Source organism: Ascaphus truei, chromosome 3 (genome assembly GCF_040206685.1).
Source record: "Ascaphus truei isolate aAscTru1 chromosome 3, aAscTru1.hap1, whole genome shotgun sequence".
NCBI classification, from domain to species: Eukaryota; Metazoa; Chordata; class Amphibia; order Anura; family Ascaphidae; genus Ascaphus; species Ascaphus truei.
The window spans coordinates 424,373,157-424,394,645 of record NC_134485.1 but is presented as its reverse complement, the minus strand read 5'-3'; the positions used below and the strand labels follow the sequence as shown (position 1 = coordinate 424,394,645).

The 21,489-nt window shown below is 44.4% G+C and overlaps 1 protein-coding gene across 1 annotated transcript in view; it reads left to right on the top strand.

Annotated features, from left to right (window-relative positions):
- PDE2A (phosphodiesterase 2A) overlaps positions 1 to 21,489 on the top strand; it is an 818,679-nt gene that overhangs the window by 675,515 nt on the left and 121,675 nt on the right. Inside the window, exon 13 of the mRNA XM_075593270.1 lies at positions 20,073 to 20,200. Within this exon, the coding sequence (XP_075449385.1) occupies positions 20,073 to 20,200 (128 nt within the window). The remainder of the gene's footprint in view (positions 1 to 20,072; positions 20,201 to 21,489) is intronic.

Genomic DNA, 21,489 nt, shown 5'->3' with positions numbered 1-21,489 from the left:
GTGGCTGTGCTGGCTCAAAATTGCTTAGTGGTGAGAGCGAGGCAATTTTGAGCCAGCACAGCCACCGTCAAGGAGTGGATCAGAGAGGAGGCAGCACTATATCCGGACGCGGAGCAAGTTAGCTGAGCTCCACGAGATCCACGAGCAATTTCCTACTGACGGGCTGTTTCTTCTTTTTATGCATTTTTTTCAATTGTTTTTATACATGTTTTGTTTTTAGAGTTTTTGAGAATAAAATTTATTGTAGCCCATTAGAATCGTGACATTGTTCTTTTCATATCCACACCAAGGAGGGACCATCTATATACTGTACACTTGCCCACTTGGAACTTAACCTTAACAGCACTGCAAAGGATTTAAAGACACCATGATGTACATTCACCCACACAAGGCCGTGTGAGTACTATTTTTAGTTCTATAGATCCCTATATATCAGACCACCATTACCCCTACAAGACAGCAGGTGTAAATACACCAACAGGAAAAAAGATACCTTCCCCTAGGATTGCACTCACACTTGTCCGTGTGAGTGCTTGCAGCATTTGCTGCTTTTATATATCTGCTTGGGTTTACTAGTGGGTCACCACAGTATTATGTTGATATTTTCCTACTAACATTTGTTTTCAAAATTGTTCACACCGAGGGGGATTTCCTAACTGGGAGCTGAACACCACAGAAGAAATCCAGGAAGAAGATCAGGAACCTGAATAAAAGAAAGAAAATATTCAAGTCTAAAGATACCTTGTTGTGTATTTACTCACACAAGGCCGTGTGAGTATTATTTGATTTACATCTATTATTACACACCAGACCCTAATTACACCTACAGATCACCACTTGTGAAGATCAGTTCGAATATAAAGATACCTTCCCCAAGGATTATACCATACTTGCCCGTGTGAGTGCTGGCAGTATTTACTGCCTTTATATATATATATTTGTTTAGAGTTAAAAGTTTTGGAGTATTTAAATATTGTATCCTCCTCTAAACAACTGTCTTTCAATCTGTTCACTCCGAGGGAGACATCCTCACTGCAAGCCGAAGACTTTTGAAGAAATCCAGGAAGAAAACCAAGCCCTGAAAGGAAGAAGGAAATCAACCAAGGGAACACAAAGAAAAGTAAACCTTGCTGTGAGAGCATTTACACAAGGCCGTGTAAGTGATTCTATATATCTTTTCAAGCACACCTACAAATATCTAATAAGATACTATATATACCCCAAAGTCTTCAACCTGTGCTCCCCCTCTTTTTCTCTATATCCCTGTACAAACAAGGATCCTGGATAAGGATCCTATTGGGGTCAGAGCCATAGGACGAGAAGACGAACCAGAGGGAACCTTTGTTTATAAGGTTGTAACATCCATTGATACATTTCCCCTGTTCTAGAATTGCATCAGGGAGCGCCCGGGTTTTTTCTTGTTCTGTATATTTTTAACAAACTGATTTTTAGAAAAAAAAATTCTGATGCTATAGCGCTCAATAAATATCTTCTGGTGTGTTCAACATATCAACCCAGTATTTAAAGCTGCAGACCAAGCAATATCCTACATGTGTTTTTTTTTTTTTAATATATCAGCTCTGTACTATGAGAAAATACGTGTAGCATTTTTTTTAAACAGCTCTAAATTACATTTTTATGTATTATAATGTAACATGCATTTTTTGTTTCTATAGCGACTATTTACAAAGTCATATCCCCTTCCTCTTCTGAAACAGGCTCTGGCACACCCCTGCCCTCACTCTAGCAGTGCACCAATTGTATCTGGTGACTGCCTGGTCACATGATCTTCCCCACAGAACTTTGCATCTTTGGTTCTCTTCTGCTGCCCTAACAGCCATTTAGTGAACCCCCAAGCTGAATCTTTGCTGATCGATCACAGGAGAACGGATCAATCAGCAACTTATCTAATTACTTATCATTATGTGGATTGTATTGATGCACATATTAAAGGGGGAAAATTAGATTTAAAAATCCGGCAGCTTGGACTGCTGCTTTAATATACTGCACCAACACACTTTATTCGAGCAAATACCCAGTATGTACCTGGCAGATACCTGGAATGCGCCGCTCCTCACCTCTGACAAGCCCCGTTGCGTTTGCCTTCCCAGCCTGGGTTCATGCCTGGCTGACGGGCGGCTGATCTGTTAAATGATAATGATTAGGATTTAATAGGCTGCAATGCTTCGCGTGTCTACCAGATGGCATAAATTCATGAATTGTAATGCAGTATATATATATATACTGTGCAGTATTGCAGACAGCGGGAATAAAATGCTTCAATCCCTGCCTGGAAAATAACTCAATGCACTCGGGCAGAAAACAGTCACAAACCTCAATACACCCGGGTATACCCGAATTCGTGGGACTAGCCGAGCTCGAATAAAGTGTGTCGCCAGTGTATCACTATATGTTCATTTACTGTGATATTCACTTCTGCGCAGTAGTATAAAAAACACATTTGGATGTTACCCCTGCAACATTTGGGGTAACGTACATCCTTTCATTTTCAGTGTGTCTTATATGATCAATAGTTATTCCACAAAGATGAACAAGTGAGCCACTTTGGCAAATTCTTCCTGCTCAGATCAGACATGTGCCACTTGAAGCTCTTTAGTAGTTCAGCTCTGCTTCACTCAGTCAGTTCTAATGATGTTGCCATACTCCATTGGCTTTACTTGTTAAAGTGACATTGCAAAGCTCCATTCAATTTATTACAGCAACATCATGATACTCCATAGGGTATATCAGACAAATTGACGTACCTATGCTCCAGTAAATGTGTTAACGCTGAAGTTCTAGCTGCCGTTTTTAAAAATATATATGTATTTTCCCAATTCAATATGTGCATCAATACAATCTGCACACTGACGAGTGATTAGCTAAAATGCAGATCGATCTGTTCTCCTTTAATCTCTCGCTTGCTCCGGGTTATTTAATTCAGTTCTTGCACAGCATTTTGGGCAATGTAGTTCCTCGAATATGATTGACTGGGCAGTTACTAGATACAATTGGTTCACTGCTAGAGAGAGGGCGGGGTGCAAGAGCCAGAGCCTATCAGAGGGGGAAGGGGCTGTGACTTTGGAAATGCTTCGTACATTAGAAACATTAAAAATGTCTTTAAAACATTTTTTTTTAAATGCATCAAGTATTTTCTCATAGTACAGAACTGATTTATTTAAAAAAAAAACACACATGTAGGATATTGCTTGAACTGCTGCTTTAAAGTAAGGTCATTTCTATTAATTATGTTTGTTGAAGCAACATCACTATGCACTATATTGTATATCTGTTATATTATTGACATTTCTATGTATCAATAGCTTTGTTAGCTCTTTCAGTGTGCTTGTGCCAATCCAGAATTTGTACGAGGTCTGCCACACATATGGCCCCTGTGACATTTCTCGAATGGCATGCAATTGTGTACAGGTCTCCGAAGTTATCATTAGTTCTGTCAATGGAGCTATCTAGATCCGGGGAAGAAAGAAGACGACACTCTTGGCCAAAAATGTTTTAGTAGTGCAAAGGTGCAAGGATCAACATCTCAGTTCTAGTGTACACCTTTTTCAAGCCCTGAGGGCTTGTAATCACAAGTACAGCTTGTGGATGTTTTGCTGACCACCTTGCTCACAGGCAGCTCTGTCACACATGGTGTTAAAAGTGGGATGCAGTGCCTCTGGAGATAAGCAGAAGAAACATATTCAGAGGACACCTGAATAAAGAGCCAGAAATCCAGGCAAAAAGACAAGGATCACTGCAGTGGATGAAGCTACAGGCATTAACCCACGAGAGGTACTGATTCTGCGAGTGAAGTCTGCCCTATCACGTTTGACTACCAGCGGTTACTGTAGCATATGCAGAAAAATGTTAAAAGGTTTAGCAGGAAGCTATCAAGTTTATAACGCCTCCCATGATTAGGGTAAGGAATACACCTGAAAATGCCATAATGGAGATGCAAACATTTTTTTAAAGGGGCAAGTTGAAGACCCATCTGCCACAGCAATGCTGTCCCAGATTGCAGAACCCCATAACCCATGGCCAGCAAATTGGAGACACACTAGCTAAAATAAGACCAGATGATGACCCTGAGGACTTGTGTTGTTGGGCTTATAATGAGTCCAGTCATGTGAAGCAGGCATGTTCCCCTGTGTGATGGAATACGCAGAGTGGGTACAACAGCAATGGGAGCAGCAACAATGGGAACTTTTACCCAACCACTGCAATAGTAAGCAGAGTATGGTGGGGTCAAGAAATCCATGCCGGAGCAAAGTGACTCATCCCCATGTGGAAAGGAGATTGATTCCACAATAATAAAAAAGTAACAGAAAAAGAAAAGCGCTTCTCCACTGACAGTGGAAGTTGCAGACACATTTAAAGATGACCCTGCGACTTCAGGAAAGCATGTGTCCGAGGGGAGCTGAGATGTTCTGCAGCCTACAGTGACTGACGGATTCATCCTGGGAATGACGGAATCTCTAGAGGCTTCTCAGGCGCTGGGCAGGAGTCACAGCATGAATCCTGAGAAAGCAGACTGCTCTGTGCTGAAGCGCTGTACCTCGAAGATGATTTTTGTCTTAATTCTGACGTGGAGAATTCCTCAATGGGTTAGCAGCGCAAACGGGCTAAAGTAGACCTGGCCAGGTTAGCGGTCATCCAGGAACAGAGAGGGGAGCTGGCAAATGAAAAGGATGAGCTAAAGAGTGACCAATCCATGGTCTGGGCTAAAGAAGCCCAAGCTCATGCCCTGAAAACTTCCAGGCATGATTATAATCTGCTCCGTTAATGGTTCAATAAGGAGATAAGGAGCAAGAAGCTAAGGCTGAGCTACAGAGGTGTCTGTCCGCAGTGTTCCCCAAGTGTGTATCTTTGGAGAAGACAACGCGTCACTTGCAGAGCCAGTTGGAGGGCATGTTGACTAATCTGGAGAGGTCAAATGCTGCTGCCAAGAACCAGAGCCTTGTCAACCAAATCATTGCTAACTGGAAGCAGAACTATGAGGACGCCCAAGCAGGGCATGACGTCTCTCAGAAGGAGGTCCGTAGTCTCAGCATAGAGTATGTTGAAGAATGCATTAGAAGAGGTCCTGGATATTCAGCTGACTGTAGAGAGCGGAATCTACAAGAGGAGAATTCTGGTTTGTCTGATCAGATCAGTAAAGCAAATAGGAGCATCTGTGAAATAGAAAAGTTGCAGAAACATGTGAAACAAGAAAAGGCAGAGCTTCTGCTAGTGTTAGAAAAGTCAGAGGATGCTTTGGAGCATGAAAAGAGTAAATCCCTATGTCTTAAATTGGACATTTTGCAGATCAGAATGGACTCCGAGAGAAGGAGTGTGTTCTGACACTTCAGATATACTACAGAGTTTGTATACATAGAAGAAAGGACCAAGAAAGCTATATGTGTAAATGTTCCGCAACTGTCGCCATACAGACGGCCTACACAGGAATGAAAGCTCATCAACTCTCTCAACAGATTAAAGTCCCATGCCATGGAGGAAAAGAAGATAGAAGCCATCTCTTGTCCTCTGCAGTGGATCCGAGTGTATTGAGAGACACTCAGCTCTGTTGTCCGTGTCACTTCCGGCTGGACAGACGTCACATATGGTAAAATTCATGTCTGAAAAATATTGCGAGGCAGACAGGAAATGAGTCCTCTAGGTGTATCAAGCAACTCAATGGTTGGCTCAACGCGTTTTGCTGATCAACTCAGCTTCATCAGGAGAAGATCAGTGAAACACATTGAGCCACCCATTGAGCTGCTTGATACGCCTGGAAGACTCATTCCCTGTCTGCGTCACAATCTTTTCCAGACACAAATTTAACCGGATGTGACATCTATCCAGCCAGAAGTGACGCGGACAACAGAGCTGAGAGTTTCTTGATACACTCGGATCCACCACAGAGGACGAGAGATGGCTTCTATCTTCATTTCCTCCATGGCGCGTGATTACTGGGCGTTCAATCAAAATGTTATGTGAATGTACCAATGTAAAAAATGTGAGTACATGGGCTTATTGCACTTTATCCACTGCTGCTATTTGTAACATAAAAATAACCTACTGGTCTGTACTATATATCTGTTTCTCTTATTCCGAGATGATAATCCTCAACACCACTCATCTGATTAAGGAAACCTCAGACATCACTAGCCATTTGGCGATCTGTTATTTCTAATTTTTCACATATTGGTGACTTGAAGAAACGCTCCCTTTGGACTTTTGAAAAATCACTTATGCAAGGGAATTCGAAGCAAACTCCCACAAGAGGTTTATTGAGATTTCACCAATCACCAGGATTAACATCCTGAATATATTTTATTATAATCACTATTCTTAACACTAACCCATTTATTAATTTACACCTCATTCAATATTTGCACATGTATGCACTGTATATTTAAGGTTTATTTTCACCTTATATACTGATTATTCTATTTTATTTGTGTGTTTAAGCGCCTTCACCTATCACTCCTTGGTTCATTTGAACAGATTAAGGGCGCCTGTGTTCTTCAGTCCTTTTGGAGAATGCAATGACCAAGGAAGAAATACGAACACTTGAGGCAACATGTGATTGTGCTACAAATAGCAATAAAGACGCTACAGAGATGTGAAGAAAGCTGCTTGTGTGTTAGGTCCAAATATAGATCATACAGCATAACCAAGCAAGCTGTGCATTCCTATGAACGTATCTGCAATGCCGTGGCAGTGCTACAGTCTGCTTTCCGCAAAATGCAGAATAGAAAAAACAAGTTACAACTGAGTACTGCAATACAAATCCAGTCATGCTACCATGTCTACATTGTCCGAAACAGGTTTCTTACCATGAAAGCTGCCGCCATAGAGGTTCAGTCTTTGATTAGAATGAGGCAGAAATGTATCCATTATCGTACGCTGATAAAGGCATCAATGTTTGTCCAACGGTTGTTTCGTGCGAATAAAGTAATTCATCGAGAAAGAGAAACACAGGACTACGACTTTGCCGACCGCAAAAGAGAGATGCCTCGGGTTACAGTCAAAATTGATGAGAACTGCACTGAGGTTGACGTGCTGGAGCCGAATAATACTGATTAAGATGCAGATGATCAGGCCAGTGATATGAACAAGGAGACCACACGACGCATAGGGAAATTGGTCGCCAAGTGAGAAAAGATAGAGTTTGAGAAATGGAAAGATGAGCTGGTGCAAGAAGTCCTTCGCAGGGTTGAGGAAGCTATATGCATCAGGGAAAAGCAGAACTCGAGCGACCGAGGCTCACCGAGTTAACTGCACAAAACTCCAGAGCAGAACGAGAATGGGCAAAGCATGCAAAGCTGGAGCAAATACTTGAAGAAACACTTGAGTACACAGGGTACAAAGATTTTGTCACCAGTGTTCACTTCAACCACGACAACACAGTGCGGCAGCAAACCGATAAAGAGGTAGCGAATTTCGGTGCTTCATGTCTTGAATGCCAGATAATTCTCCCAAAGGGGAAACCCAAAGTTACTGGTAGGAGTGAAGATGGTCTTATGAGAATACGGTGCACGAAGGAGAGCTAGATTCATGGACCCCATCGGAAGTCGGATGGTGTCAAAGACACAAAGAACAGGAGAGAAGTTTTGGGCAGTGATGGACTGGATGTCCAAGAAGAAGAAAAGGGAAGCTGTCACATGAAATCAAGATGACTCCCCCACAAGTACAGCGTGTTGATGTTTTACTGACCTCACCTTGAAGTTGTACTTGTTGTTAAACAAGCCCTCTGGGGTTTATTTATAACACAAGTAAACCTAATTGGTACATTGTCCCTTTAAGTCAAATACGACTTAAAAATAAAGTCTAATTCATCTTAGGGAGACTCACTACACAGGACAGGTCATAACTAACCGACTGGTTACCTAGGCTAGTTACCAGTCTAAAACAAGACAGCATATATCTGGGAACAATATAAAGTTATTTTCTGGAAATGCTGGTTCAGACTCACAAGTCTCTCCAAGCAACCCTCAAAGGCAGGATTTGCACGTCTGCTGTTCCCAGGAAGTTGCTCTGGTCCGCTCTTGTCCAAAACCTTAGGTATAAGGTTAACTGCACAAAACTCTAGAGCAGAACGAGAATGGGCAAAGCTTGCCGAGCTGGGGCAAATACTTGAAGAGACACTGGTCGAGTGCACAGGGTACAAAAACTTGGTCACAGTAACAGTAATAACATGAAAAGCATTATTGGGGCACATAGTACTGCATCCCATTGTCTCCAGTCTTGGAGATATCCGTGCTAACTCTTATCCACTCCCTTTAGAATACCCTGCATGTGCAACCTATTGTTTGAGACCCGTAATACTCCTGAAGACGTTGGGAGTAGTGCTACCCCCTTGATCTGTACTGTGATACTGTTGGGTACCTTTACGTAGCTTGGGAAACGTTGGTCTGACTCTGCCAGAGACAGACTCCTTGTCCCGCGATGCAGGGCCTCCGACCAAACTCCCCTCACACCAGGCCGCAGTAACACGTGGTCCCAGAAGGGTGAAACCCATCTCCGCTGATCCAATTCCCGCTTCTTGGGTCACAACCGGATCTCTACTAAGTGAGTTGCCCTAGCTATAGGGCACCCTACAACCCACAAACTGTAGATGACTCAGGGCCTATCTTGGGCCTAAGGGGAAAACTGGCCTACGCCTGGGAGACCTAACATGGCTCCCCGGACAACCTTCTTGATCCCTGGTCCTCTCAGCACTGACTCCTTCAGATCCCAAGATGGCCACCGCACTAAGCCAGTAACAATGTCTTGAGACTATTTGAGCACCACCCAGAGGCCAGGAAGTAAACCCCTGCTACATAATCAAGGGTGATTTAGTTCAATTCATTCGCCAAAATATTTTAAGCCTATAATCACATCATGGTGTGGCCCATCTGTAGGTCCTAACACTGCTGCATCTGTTTATAAACAAATTAGTAATTAACTACTGTATATATTATGTCAAGTTAGATGTAGCACTAAGCCTTTTTGTTTTTTTTGTTGTATACATGAGGTCACAATCCTAGTAGCACTCTTTTTGACACAATATATATGATGTGGTGGATTTGGGTTCTGAGCTTACAGGGGCTGTGTGTTAGATCTCTGAGCATCCAAAGTCCCCTCTGTGCTAGAGGTGAGTATTCCCCTGGGTGCTAGAAGAATACGTTTTGCCCAGCCTTGCCATTCCTGCCCTGACTCCCCCAATATCTTCACTCAATCTGGAAAATCTGTTGATATGGGTAAGCTCAGAACCAGCCTTCCTCTTCCCCTGTTTCCCCTTCTAACTGTTACCCAGCTACCTACCTCTTCTTGGTCCTCACTTACAGCTCCACCCTCTGCACCACTAGTCCCAGCCAGGGCCTGCTCAGCGAGCACTAAACTCCGTTTAAGATTGTTAATGTCCCTCAATGTTCCAAGTTGTTCCAAGTTGCATGTATACAAAAATGATCAAAATCCCCAAATTCTTCATCAACTTGTACGGACATTTATTGTTTAAAAATCTATCACAATTTAATGAATAGGACCCATAGATTTCCAGGCCATGTCCAGAGGATGGTATTTGTACAGTAGAAACTTATAGACACAGAGAAATAAAAGTGGTGATGAGTCCCCTCTAGCTCACTCATCGTTTATCATCCTATCATTCTCCAAGATGCTGTAATTTGCTGAAGGTTTTGAGTCCCAACCAGTGAGTGCAGAATAACTCTCCTCTCAAACACTGGAACTCAGGAAAGATTAAGGACTTCAACATATTGGATACAGCTTACAGTGGACAAAAGAAAAGTTGTACGACAAACTGTCCGAAATCAAGGTACAAGAGGGAAGCATATTTCAGAGGAAGAGAAGTGCTAGAACAAGAGGTCCTACTCTGAAGATGGAGGGTGGGAGGCCAAGGGGGAATGAGAGGAAGGGCTTCTTCAGGACTGAGGTGGTAAAAGATAATTCAGTAAGGGAGATCATACCAAAATTCTTGGGCTATGAAAGAAACCTAAGGATCTAATAGGGTCGGAGGGTTCCCAGCAGATAGGTGAATCTGTAGACATGGTTGGCTAAGTGGTTCTTAACTGCTGTCAATTGCTATAATACTGTAAGTACAGCACTGCTAATTGGGTACAGCTGGAGGGTATGTCTGTAATCTCCTGAAAGGTGTTATGTGGGAGTACCATCACCAACGTCAAGTGACTGCAGGAAATATTCCACTTCCACTATGACCTTGAACTGAATATAAACGATATTGTGCCTCCTGTACCTCTTGATAGTGTTACTTGAATACCTGATATTTCCTAATGTACTGCAAAGGTAATGAGGTGTGCATTGTAAACTGAAACCTACTCATCTCCTATTAGAAGCTTCTAAATGTAGAACATCGGAAATAACATAGATTTGTTTACAAATTGCATCAAATGAACAAGTACTTTAACGCTTTTTCTGCCAGAGATGCCTGCAGTGGTTATCGTTGGGTTTCAGGCACTACCGGCAGGGAAGGGGGGTATATAGCATTCTTTTCATGTGCTACTTAGGAGTGATGAACTTGTGGCATTAAATAAATGCTGGGAGAGATATTTATATCCCGAGTCTCTTAGCAACAATGTTCCAATTACTGCATGTTTTGTTCTGTATACATCATCTTGTAACTTAAGGAATGTGAATAGGAGAAGTTAGGAGCTATCACACACATAAGGGGAAAGGTGAGGGAGTACTTCATGAAAAAGTCTGTAATTTTATACAGAGTCCTGGTGAGCGCAAAACCCAAATCCACTAAATATTGTGTGTGGATGTACTGTATGTGTGTTTGTATGTATATATATATATAGAGATAGAGAGATATATTGTCATTTGGAGTGCTACTGGATTTGTGACCAAAATGTATTTAACAAGAGACAAAAATACCCCAATGACAATTTTGTTTAGTACATTAATATGTATTTTATCTATATTCATAAATATGGGTCATTTAGGTCAATATATTTTTTTCAAAAATATTTTAATCCTACAACCACGTTTATGGAATTGCCTCCCTGCAGAGGGGGTCGGGACGAACACAGTAAGGGAATACTAAAAGCTTGGGATAGGTATAAGGCTACCCTAAAAATAAAAGACAAGGATCAAATAGGATCAAAGGTTTTACAGCCGATGCATTAGGACAGTGGGCAGACAAGGTGGTCAAATGGTTTCTTATCGGCTTTCAAATGTGATGTTTCTATTACACATAGGATAATATTAGACCAGCACCCTCTCTCTCCACCTGTAAGGCACACCTGAAAACGCACCTCTTTAATGAGGCATTTGGGTAGCTCCACTGGCTGGTACTATACATCTCATGTGCATTTACCAGGACCCCCTGCAGACGCACTTACCATAACACCCTCCTACTGTCTCTGTAAGTTCCCTCTACTAACCACTTAGATTGTAAGCTCTTCGGGGCAGGGACTCCCTTTCCTAATGTTACTTTTACGTATGAAGTGTTTATTCCTATTCTGTCACGCTTGTTACTGCTGTATAGTGCGACGTACATGGATGGGGCTATACAAATAAAGATATACATGTATCATTCTGGAAATGTTTTCATTTTACCTTCACTGGGAAAAGCTGCTGCACCAGCAGAGGTGACCACTGAGCTGGAGAAGCCATGCGTTGGACGTACTGGACAAGATATATTGGAGTAAAGTGAAAGCACTCGGCCATACATCACATTCTCTACCATTATTGTTTTTTGAAGTTTGACCCCCAAAACCTGTTCCGGGCAGCACAGAACCCATAGCCACACAATTCGTACTGCTTTTGTTAGAGGTGTTTGGAGTCTCGAACTGAGACGAGCAAACGAAGCTGAGCCAATGTGTACTGAGAACATTTGCTGACCCAGTTACCTGGAGCTATCCGGGTGAGTGCTAGAGCTGTTGGCTGTCGGACAGACAGTGGTTAATCCCTGCCTGGAGGAAGGCAGGACCACTATAACTCACTAAGGCTACGGCCCCACTGCCTGCGCTGCACGCGCGCCTGCGAGGCTGGCGGTGCGTGCAGCCGAGTTCCCCAGTCTGCAGTGAGCTGCAGGGGGAAAGACAGGGGGGGGTGACAAGGGCGTGGCTACGACATCACCCGGCAGGTTCACCCTCATTGGCCGAACCACTGGGGGCGTGGCCTAGCCATAGCAGGCGCTGCAGTAGCCAGTGGGGACCAAGCCTAAGGCCTCGTTCAAGGTGCTGGCTTCGGAGGGCGGGCGCGCTGACGTGCGTGCTGCCGTGAGCAACAAAGTATTCAATTTGAATACTTGTTGTCAGGGTAGCAACTGCCCTGCCTCCGAAGCCAGGAGTTGCCGCTGACAACAGCTTCAGTAAACGAAAATTTCGTTTCTTGGAGCTGAAGCAGCGTCACAGGGACCAAGGCAGCCAATGAAATAATTCTTCAGAATGATTTCATGACTGCAACTTGGATACTTTACCCTGCCGTCTGTAGCCCCGCCCCCTCCCCAACGCTGAAAAGTCTGCTGGGGGATAATCACATGTCACCCAGCAAACTCCCAGCACTGCCTCCCGCACGCCCCCCCTCCGAGTCCTCCGCTGGCTCCCTGAACGAGCCCTCAGACTGTACTTATGTTCATTCTAATGCCTGGTTTTTTTTTTGTTTTTTTTTTCCTCGGTCGCATCTACTGGAGATCATTTTTTTTTTATGAGGACTTTTTTATTTTGCAATTCCTCATATAGTGAGGCTTTTTTAGATTAGCTTTTAGAGATAGGTTAGATTGAGCTTTAGGATTAGTCCGGATTCAGGATATTCTAAAGGCTCAATAATGATAAATTTTTAGGAATTTTATGATGCAATTTTGTATTCATGTGTTTTTTTATTTGTCATGGATTTATTGTAATGTTTTAATACTATTGTATAAAAGTGTTTTATTGTTTAGATATGTGGTGTGCCAGACGGCATTTTAGATTACTATTGGCCCAACTGCTGTACCTTTCCCTCTTTCCCTTATTATCAGACATATGTCAATTAGACCGAGTGAGGGTATATATAGCTGCGGACGTGTAGGGAGGGGTGAGAGACTCCTGAGGAAGATGCTTGACAGAGAAACGCGTTGAGTGTGCTCAAGCCCCATCGGAGGCCCAGGGAAGAGGTTCTGTACAGGGGAAGGCGTCATCCGGGTTGCCTGGCGATCGAGACCGGAGCGGGAAGTGACATCAGCAGGGGATGCAGCCCCGTTGTGTCTGGTGAAATCGCGACTCACCTCGTATACGGGAGACGCCGTCATACAGGTGCGTCGACGAGTATTCTAAAACTTGCCTTGAAAATTTGGGGCAAATCTGGGGCTATCACCAACATGACTCAGGTACATGCTGGGTACATGCTGGGTACATGCTGGGTACATGCTGGGTACATGCTGGGTACATGCCGGGTACATGCTGGGTACTTGCCGGGTACATGCTGGGTACATGCTGCAACATTTAATGTGACATTTCTGCAGAAACTAATGGCCATCGGATTAACACAGCAGGAGTCCCTGGTATTCCCACTCAGTTTGAATGGGACTGCCAGGGGCCCCCGCTGTTAATCCGATGGGCCATTAGTCTGTTTGCAGAAATGTTGCGGAATGTTGCAGCATGTACCCGGCATGTACCCAGCATGTACCCAGCATGTACCCAGCATGTACCCAGCATGTACCCGGCATGTACCCGGCATGTACCCAGCACGTACCCAGCACGTACCCAGCATGTACCCGGCATGTACCCAGCATGTACCCAGCATGTACCCAGCATGTACCCAGCGTGTACCCGGCGTGTACCCGGCATGTACCCGGCATGTACCCAGCATGTACCCGGCATGTGCCCGGCATGTACCCGGCATGTACCCGGCATGTACCCAGCATGTACCCAGCATGTACCCGGCATGTGCCCAGCATGTACCCGGCATGTACCCGGCATGTACCTGGGTCTTGTTGGTGATTGCCTAAGGTTTGTTTTAGAATACTCGTCGGCACTACAGTACACCTACATGCTTGATTGTATATATTTCGTGTAAGCCTCGATTTTGGAGGGACGTCCTCTGTTCTAAATATATTCCTATTCCTCAGTACCATCTGCACTATTATCTTTCTTTCCATTTTGGGGTCACCGGAACGAGCATTTACATGTTCACCCACACCTGCCACAGTTTTGGACACGCTTTAATTACTGCTGGTTTGTGAGAATAACATTCGGAGATACGTCTGATATACCCACTGCTCCTGCGATACTGCCCTTTGTTGTTCTCTTTATCTCCGTGGTACATATCCCCCGCTCCCCTGCTGTGTGGAATCAAGTCGTTGTGTGGATATTTGGAAATATATCCGTGTGCTGGGTCTGAGTGGAGGAGTATTTGTTACTGTGTTATTTAAGCACTGCATAACTCGTCACTTGCACTACAATTATTATCACTGGTATATATCGCATCAGTTTTCTTTGTCGTTATTAGACATTGTATATAACTAGAGTATTTTAGTTTAATACTAATTATATTCACTGTTATTTCACCTGCGTTTGACTGCCACTTTTAATCTTTTGCACAGTGGTTATTCCCTGCCTGGAGGAAGGCAGGACCACTAACGAGCCCAGCTGAGCCCAGCAACGGGTTTAAAAGGCAGGAAAGGGAACTGTGTCTCTGTCTTTCCCTAGTCTGTGTGCAGACTGTATGTGCGTGTCACTGACGTCCTAGGGACTCCACGACATGCAGGCCATATCCCTGTGTCCTTGATGCCAGGGGACACCAGATCTATATAGATGTATATGGACTTCCATACGCTGGGGAAGCTGAACCTTGGCCTACTGTAGGTAAACCCTATCCTTTATATTGCTGGCCTGTCTTTTGCTGCACCTTGGCTGATGAAAAGCCTGTGTTTTTTGTTGATGCACTTTGGCGAAATAAAAGTCCTACATTTATTTTCCCAACGCAAGTCTCCTGTCTTCACCTCTGCCGGCATTGCCTACAACTACATTATTTCAACTTTTATTTCCTCTAATTATAGTCAAACAGGCACGGGCTCACCTGAGCTACTGCACACAATAACACTATCTTACCCTTATCCCGAACCCCAGCCTAATTTAGCTGCCTCTGCTCTGTAGTTGAAGTTACAAAGCAAGCAAAAACATTAGGCTAAGGCCCCGCTCCCAGAGTCAGCGCTCCCGCACTGCAGACAGGCGGGGCGCTGACAGACACAGACCGCGATATACGGTCTGTAGGGAGCGGGAGGTGGGCGGGAGTGGGAGGCTTGAGCGGGAGGGGGGGCGTAGCTTGAGCGGAGGGACCCGCTACTCTCCCCCCCCTCCCTCCACGGCTCGGGTAAGTAAAGCAACACACACACACAGAGACAGAGGCAGGCACTCACGCACTCAGGCACACACACACACACACACAGACAGGCACTCACGCACTCAGGCACACTCATACACTCCTCCCCGTTCCCCGAAGCCTCTCCTCCTCCCGAAGCCTCCCCTCCCCTCCCCATTGGCTCACAACCACACCACGTGACGCGTCAACGCTAGAGAACACCATTCTCTTTTATCCCATAGCGGCTGACGCACCACAGCGTGTAGTAACCTGTGCAGCCAGGGGGGACCGGGACCGGCTCCGCAGGATTCCCCTGCTGGTGGGGAACTCGCGTGTGGCCGCCCGCGCCACCGAGCGCAGCGGGACCGAGGCCTTAGCATTATCCTGAAGATGCAGGAGGCTGCTGTCAGACAAATACAGCTGATAATACCAGAGAGTGTGCAAAGACAATCCCCAGACATGTAACTGCCCTCTCTGCTTCTCTATAAAGAACTCACATTCCCATTATATAGACTTGTGGATGTTGCTCAAGTTTGTGGGTTCCATTCCCACCTCAGTCACTTAAACTAAGTGCGATTTTAGACAGACCACTTAATGCCGCCTGTGCCTCACCTTTCAAACCTGTCATTTAATAATAACCTTATAATGAATCCCTCATGCGTTTTCACCGCAAAGGTATAACTGCCCCTAATGAATTAGTGGTACAGTATGAAACATTGGGGTTTTTTTGTTTGTTTTTTAAATGTAACTGCAATAGTGCCAATCAGGGCACATATTACACAAAAACTCCCATTGACTTGAATAGGAGTTTCCATGTGGCAGAGCCCCTATTAGCTCTATTGGAGTTTAATGGTCAACATGAATTGTGTAAATGCATTAGCTCTGCCTCAAATTGACTATGCTGTAATAAAACGCAATTTTCCATAGAGATCCAAAAACATTATGGATTACACTAGCACTGCTGTATACATTGTAGGTTCTCTGCGGCAGGGATTTGTATTCCGGGTAAGTACCTGTACTGTGTGTGGTGTCTAACATGCTCAGTCTTTGAAGAAACAATGGCAAACAGAAGCAGCTTCTCCTTATGCATTTAGTGTGTTTCCTCTGTCAGGTCGCCCCCGGCAGCAAAGCCATGTCAGCACGATGTTGGATGTCCCGAGGAAAGCTTGGAGGCCAAGCTATTGTGTGGGCATATATTTTCCTCTTTCCCCTGAGCATTACTCTGCATGAGCCCAAAGCTTTATAACAAGCCTCAGACTTACCTAAGAGTGGAAGAACTGAGCGAGGCAGCATCAGCATCGGAAGTGGAGTTGAATGGTTTATGTATTTAAAACACTGCTTCTTTTTTTTTTTTAAGTACTGTACATGTCAAACTTAAGACAGAGAGCTCCAGTGCCACATCATGTTGCCATATACTTATCTGTTTTTCTCTCATAATAATAATAGCATATTCTTGTATAGAGCTGCTAGTTTTATGTAGCGTGTTACAGAGACATTTTGCAGGCACAGGTCCCTGCCCCGTAGAGCTTACAATCTATGTTTTTGGTGCCTGAGGCACAGGGAGATAAAGTGACTTGCCCAGGGTCACAAGGAGCCAACACCGGGAATTTAACCAGGTTCCCCTGCTTCAAACGCAGTGCCAGTCAGTCTCTTTACTCACTGAGCCACTCCTTCATAAGTGATGGTCACCTCGTTACATTCTTTGGCCAAAGCATTAGTAATCTTACAGACCATGTGCCCTCTTTCCTGCAATATCTCTGCAAACGTTCTCTTTACCTCTCTAATAGTGGAGGGAGTCTTAATAGACAGGTCATTCACAGCTGCCTCTCAGGACTTGCTATGTAAAGTTGGGCAGGGCGAGCTTGGAACCAGGGAGTGCTAGTGGGTTTGCGACAATGTATAAACAAAAGACAGTGAGGCCAATGCTACCCCCTGGATTACTAAGTGACCCTCACTTATGAGAGAAGAACAGATACGTATGTGACTATATGATGTGTCATGTTGGATGTGGCAATGGGGGTCTCTGTCTGTTGTTTATACATTGTCACAAACCCGGTAGCTCTCTTTTTTGCCATCTCAACCTTGCACAACTGCAGACCCTTGACATACCTGAAATGCTAATTTTATCCTCGTCCAGCTCCCACTGGTCTCGTCCATAATGACCAATTGGGAGGGTTTTAAAAGGGCATGTAGGCTGTTGTGATCAGAAACTGTAATGCAATGGGAAATCCTTCTTGCTTCTTAGGTCTATCTTCTCTAAAAAAATGTTTAGATGGTTTCCAAACGGAAAGTAATACTCAGTACTACTGTATGTATTCCAGCCACTTTCCTATAGATTGTGTGTAATGCATTAGTCTGAGCGCTGAGTCTGAGACTCTTCTTTCAGCAGCCTTCTGATCTACACATTTACAGATGTAGCCAGACAATGTTCCCACTGCTGGAGGAACCCGCGGAATCACTGACCGCGGCATACCCCGGCAGTGCCGGGAACTCTCACTGTGGGGGCCCCATTCAATGGAACAGGCCGCCTACCCACGTGCAGCTGCGGCTTTTTACGGTGCCTGGAGCCACACCGCTTTGCCTTTCATCCCTCGGCTCCGGGGGCCAGTAAACCTCGCTTCATCGGTATGCGCACACAGATATATTTTTTAGTGATTTACAAATGAAAAATAAGCATGCAGTGAAGGCAATTGCGTTATCCACTGCAATTCAAAGGTGTTATCAGGACTTCACAAACACTGTCATTATTTAATCCAAATTACAACGTACACGGGAAGGGGGGGGTGGGGGACCCTCGCTACAGCTTGGTTTGTGATGTGATCGGAGGTGCTTCAAGAGAAAAAGTATTCCTCCGGACAGAAGCACTCAGCTCCCACTGTGACTGTGTGGTAAATAGGTGTGAATACAAATGTCAAAATTTAATGGAGATTAACTCAAAGGAATAACATATACAGTATTATACACAGGGCGACGGCAATGACTTATAGTGGTAAAGACCATAAGTGATTAGCAATAACCAGGTGAAAAGGGGGAGTGAATACGATCATGGCGACACTGTCACCACTTGCTCGTCCTGTTAAAACGCATTTATAAGCGTTCTATAACGTAAAAAATGCTGTATGGTGCTCAAAAACACAGATCAAAACAACAAAGAGTCCTTTACATAATTTCTCCACCTGTGAAGATCCTAGGAGTATCAGGAAAATGATAGACCAATAATCCTAATTGGATATGACAACTACTTCCACTATGACACGATGGCCTGGATGTAGTTCCACTAAGATAAGTAACAACTCCCACTAGCTAGTGTCCAGTCAGATATATCGCTGTGGTCTTCATGATATACCTCCTCTGGTAGGTGCATCCGGTCTTCCAAAGGTGACAGCAAGGCAGTGTACACTGCCTTGCTATAAGCGTTCTATAAGCACCCTATTTTTCACCTGCTTGTTTTCAAACCTCTCCTCTTCCTCTATTACGCTATGGGGTCAGTGTTTGGCTGGTATTGAGCCCTACACTATCTGACTGGTTTCCCCGCTGCTGCTCCCTGCGAGATGCAAAATGAACCAGTGACGTGACATGCTTAAGGCTGGGTCCCCAGTGCAGTGGGGCCTTAGCTTAAGGAGCGATGGACTCATTTCTTTTTTTAACAGAAGTCAGTCATGTATTAGTGTGTAGAAATAATTTTAGCTAAACGCAGCAATCCCGCTAATCAATGTTTGTTAAACTTTTATATTGTTGAATGTGAGACATGCGAGTGTGCTCACCCGTGATATTTTTATTTGCTGTACACTTGTACGGTGGAGGGATTTGTCATTTTTATATAATGTGTGGGTGAAACCTATCCCAGCTTCATACTGCAAAGCCAGTATAACCATCTCCCCACTGATGATACCCAAAACAGCTGTCTGTGAGCAGGGTTACTGGCTGTGCACCTTAACCCAGGCTGCGCTGAAAAGCTGTGTAATGCGGCAGGTATAAGCTTATAGGGGTCCCATATCAAAATGAATTCGAAGCAAAAGGTGACACACTGTGCTCATTTGCATGTAATTTCCCAGAATCCCTTGCTCCAGTGGAAGCACAGTGTGCTAAGGGGGCAGCTTAGCTTATAGGGGTCCCATGTCAAAATGAATTCGAAGCAAAAGGTGACACACTGTGCTCATTTGCATGTAATTTCCCAAAATCCCTTGCTGCAGTGGAAGCACAGTGTGCTAAGGGCTGGTCCCCGCTGCCTACTGCAGCGCCCGCTGTGGCGGACGCTGCAGGGACGAGAGCCCTCCCCTCAATGGCGCCGGGCCCGCTGCGAGGGGGGGCCGCAGCGCTGTGGCGCGAGTTGCTCCTGCTCTCAATAGAATTGAGAGCAGGACTCGCTACGGAGCGCTAAGCCACGCCCCCCGGCGGTTCAGCCAATGAGGGCGAACCTGCCGGGTGACATCATGGCCGCGCCCCCGTCACTCCCTCGCCACGCCCCCCCCCCCCCCCCCCCCGGTCTTTTGGCCTGCAGCTCCCTGCAGACAGGGGAATCGGCTGCACGCGCCGCCAGTCTCGCGGGCGCGCGTGCAGCGGAGGTACTGGGGCCTCAGCCTTAGAGATAATGGGGAAAGACCGGGTTGCCTTTCCTCTCTGAGACGTGTGAATGTGCTCACACGTGGGGTTTTTATGTACTGTTGAATGGAATAAAACCTGGCTGTCCTTTGGCGTTAACCCTTTTCCTGTCTCCGAGGACTGCAAGGCGCTGCCACCGCTCCGTGTCACGTACTAACTCACTCCTGTGTCTTCTTTGTTTGCAGGAGGAGCACAGACAGCTCAATAACATGCTGGGGTTCGAGGTGCACTCCATGCTCTGCGTCCCGGTCATAAGCCGGGCGACCTCCCAAGTGGTGGCCTTGGCCTGCGCGTTCAACAAGCAAGGGGGAAAGTAAGTGTACTTCAGTAATAATAACAGTAATAATAATAACAGTAATAATAATAACAGTATTATTAATAACAGTAATAATAATAACAGTAATAATAATAACAGTATTAATAATAACAGTAATAATAATAACAGTATTAATAATAACAGTAATAATAATAACAGTAATAATAATAACAGTAATAATAATAACAGTAATAATAATAACAGTAATAATAATAACAGTAATAATAATAACAGTAATAATAATAACAGTAATAATAATAGTAGTAATAACAGTAATAATAATAACAGTAATAATAATAACAGTAATAATAATAATAATAACAGTAATAATAATAACAGTAATAATAATAACAGTATTAATAATAACAGTAATAAGATACACCATGCTGCAAATACGTGTTCCCTCCCTGGCCTGTAGAGCTTGCAGTCTAATAGTTGCCCAGGTTCACAATAAGCCGACACTTTTATTCAGAGCGGGTGCCACTGCTTTAATAGCGGCGACATTAACCCTACAGCTGCAGCCACATTTACTGTCCCCAGATCCGTGGCCAAAAAACATACAAAATGCCACGGCTTCCGGGAAAGTAAAAGCCACGGCGACCTGTGGGGCGTCTATAATTCTACGTGGGTCGTCCCGCTGTGTTACGCCCGGGTGCAGGGGGGGCGCCGCGGTCGCATTACTGCGGCTTTCTTTGCAGTGGGGGGCAGTTAGTGTGGCAACATCTGTATGTCGTTTCTCCATCCTAATACTTCCTATTACTTCCTATTACTACCTATTACTTCCTATTACATCCTATTACTTCCTATTACTCCTATTACTTCCTATTACTCCTATTACTTCCTATTACTCCTATTACTCCTATTACTTCCTATTGCTACCTATTACTTCCTATTACTCCTATTACTCCTATTACTTCCTATTGCTACCTATTACTTCCTATTACTTCCTATTACATCCTATTACTTCCTATTACTCCTATTACTTCCTAATACTTCCTATTACTTCCTATTACTACCTAATACTTCCTATTACTACCTATTACTTCCTATTACTCCTATTACTCCTATTACTTCCTATTGCTACCTATTACTTCCTATTACTCCTATTACTTCCTATTACTCCTAATCTCAATGCTGTTATTAAAAGTGTAGTCCTTAATTCTTGAAATACGTCAAACAGCGCTTTTTGTTTGTTGCGGCGCCTTTAGCATATTGAAAACCCGTTTTTATACGTTGTGCCGTCATTTTCTTCTTCCCTTTCTATGACTTTAGACCCGAAAATATAT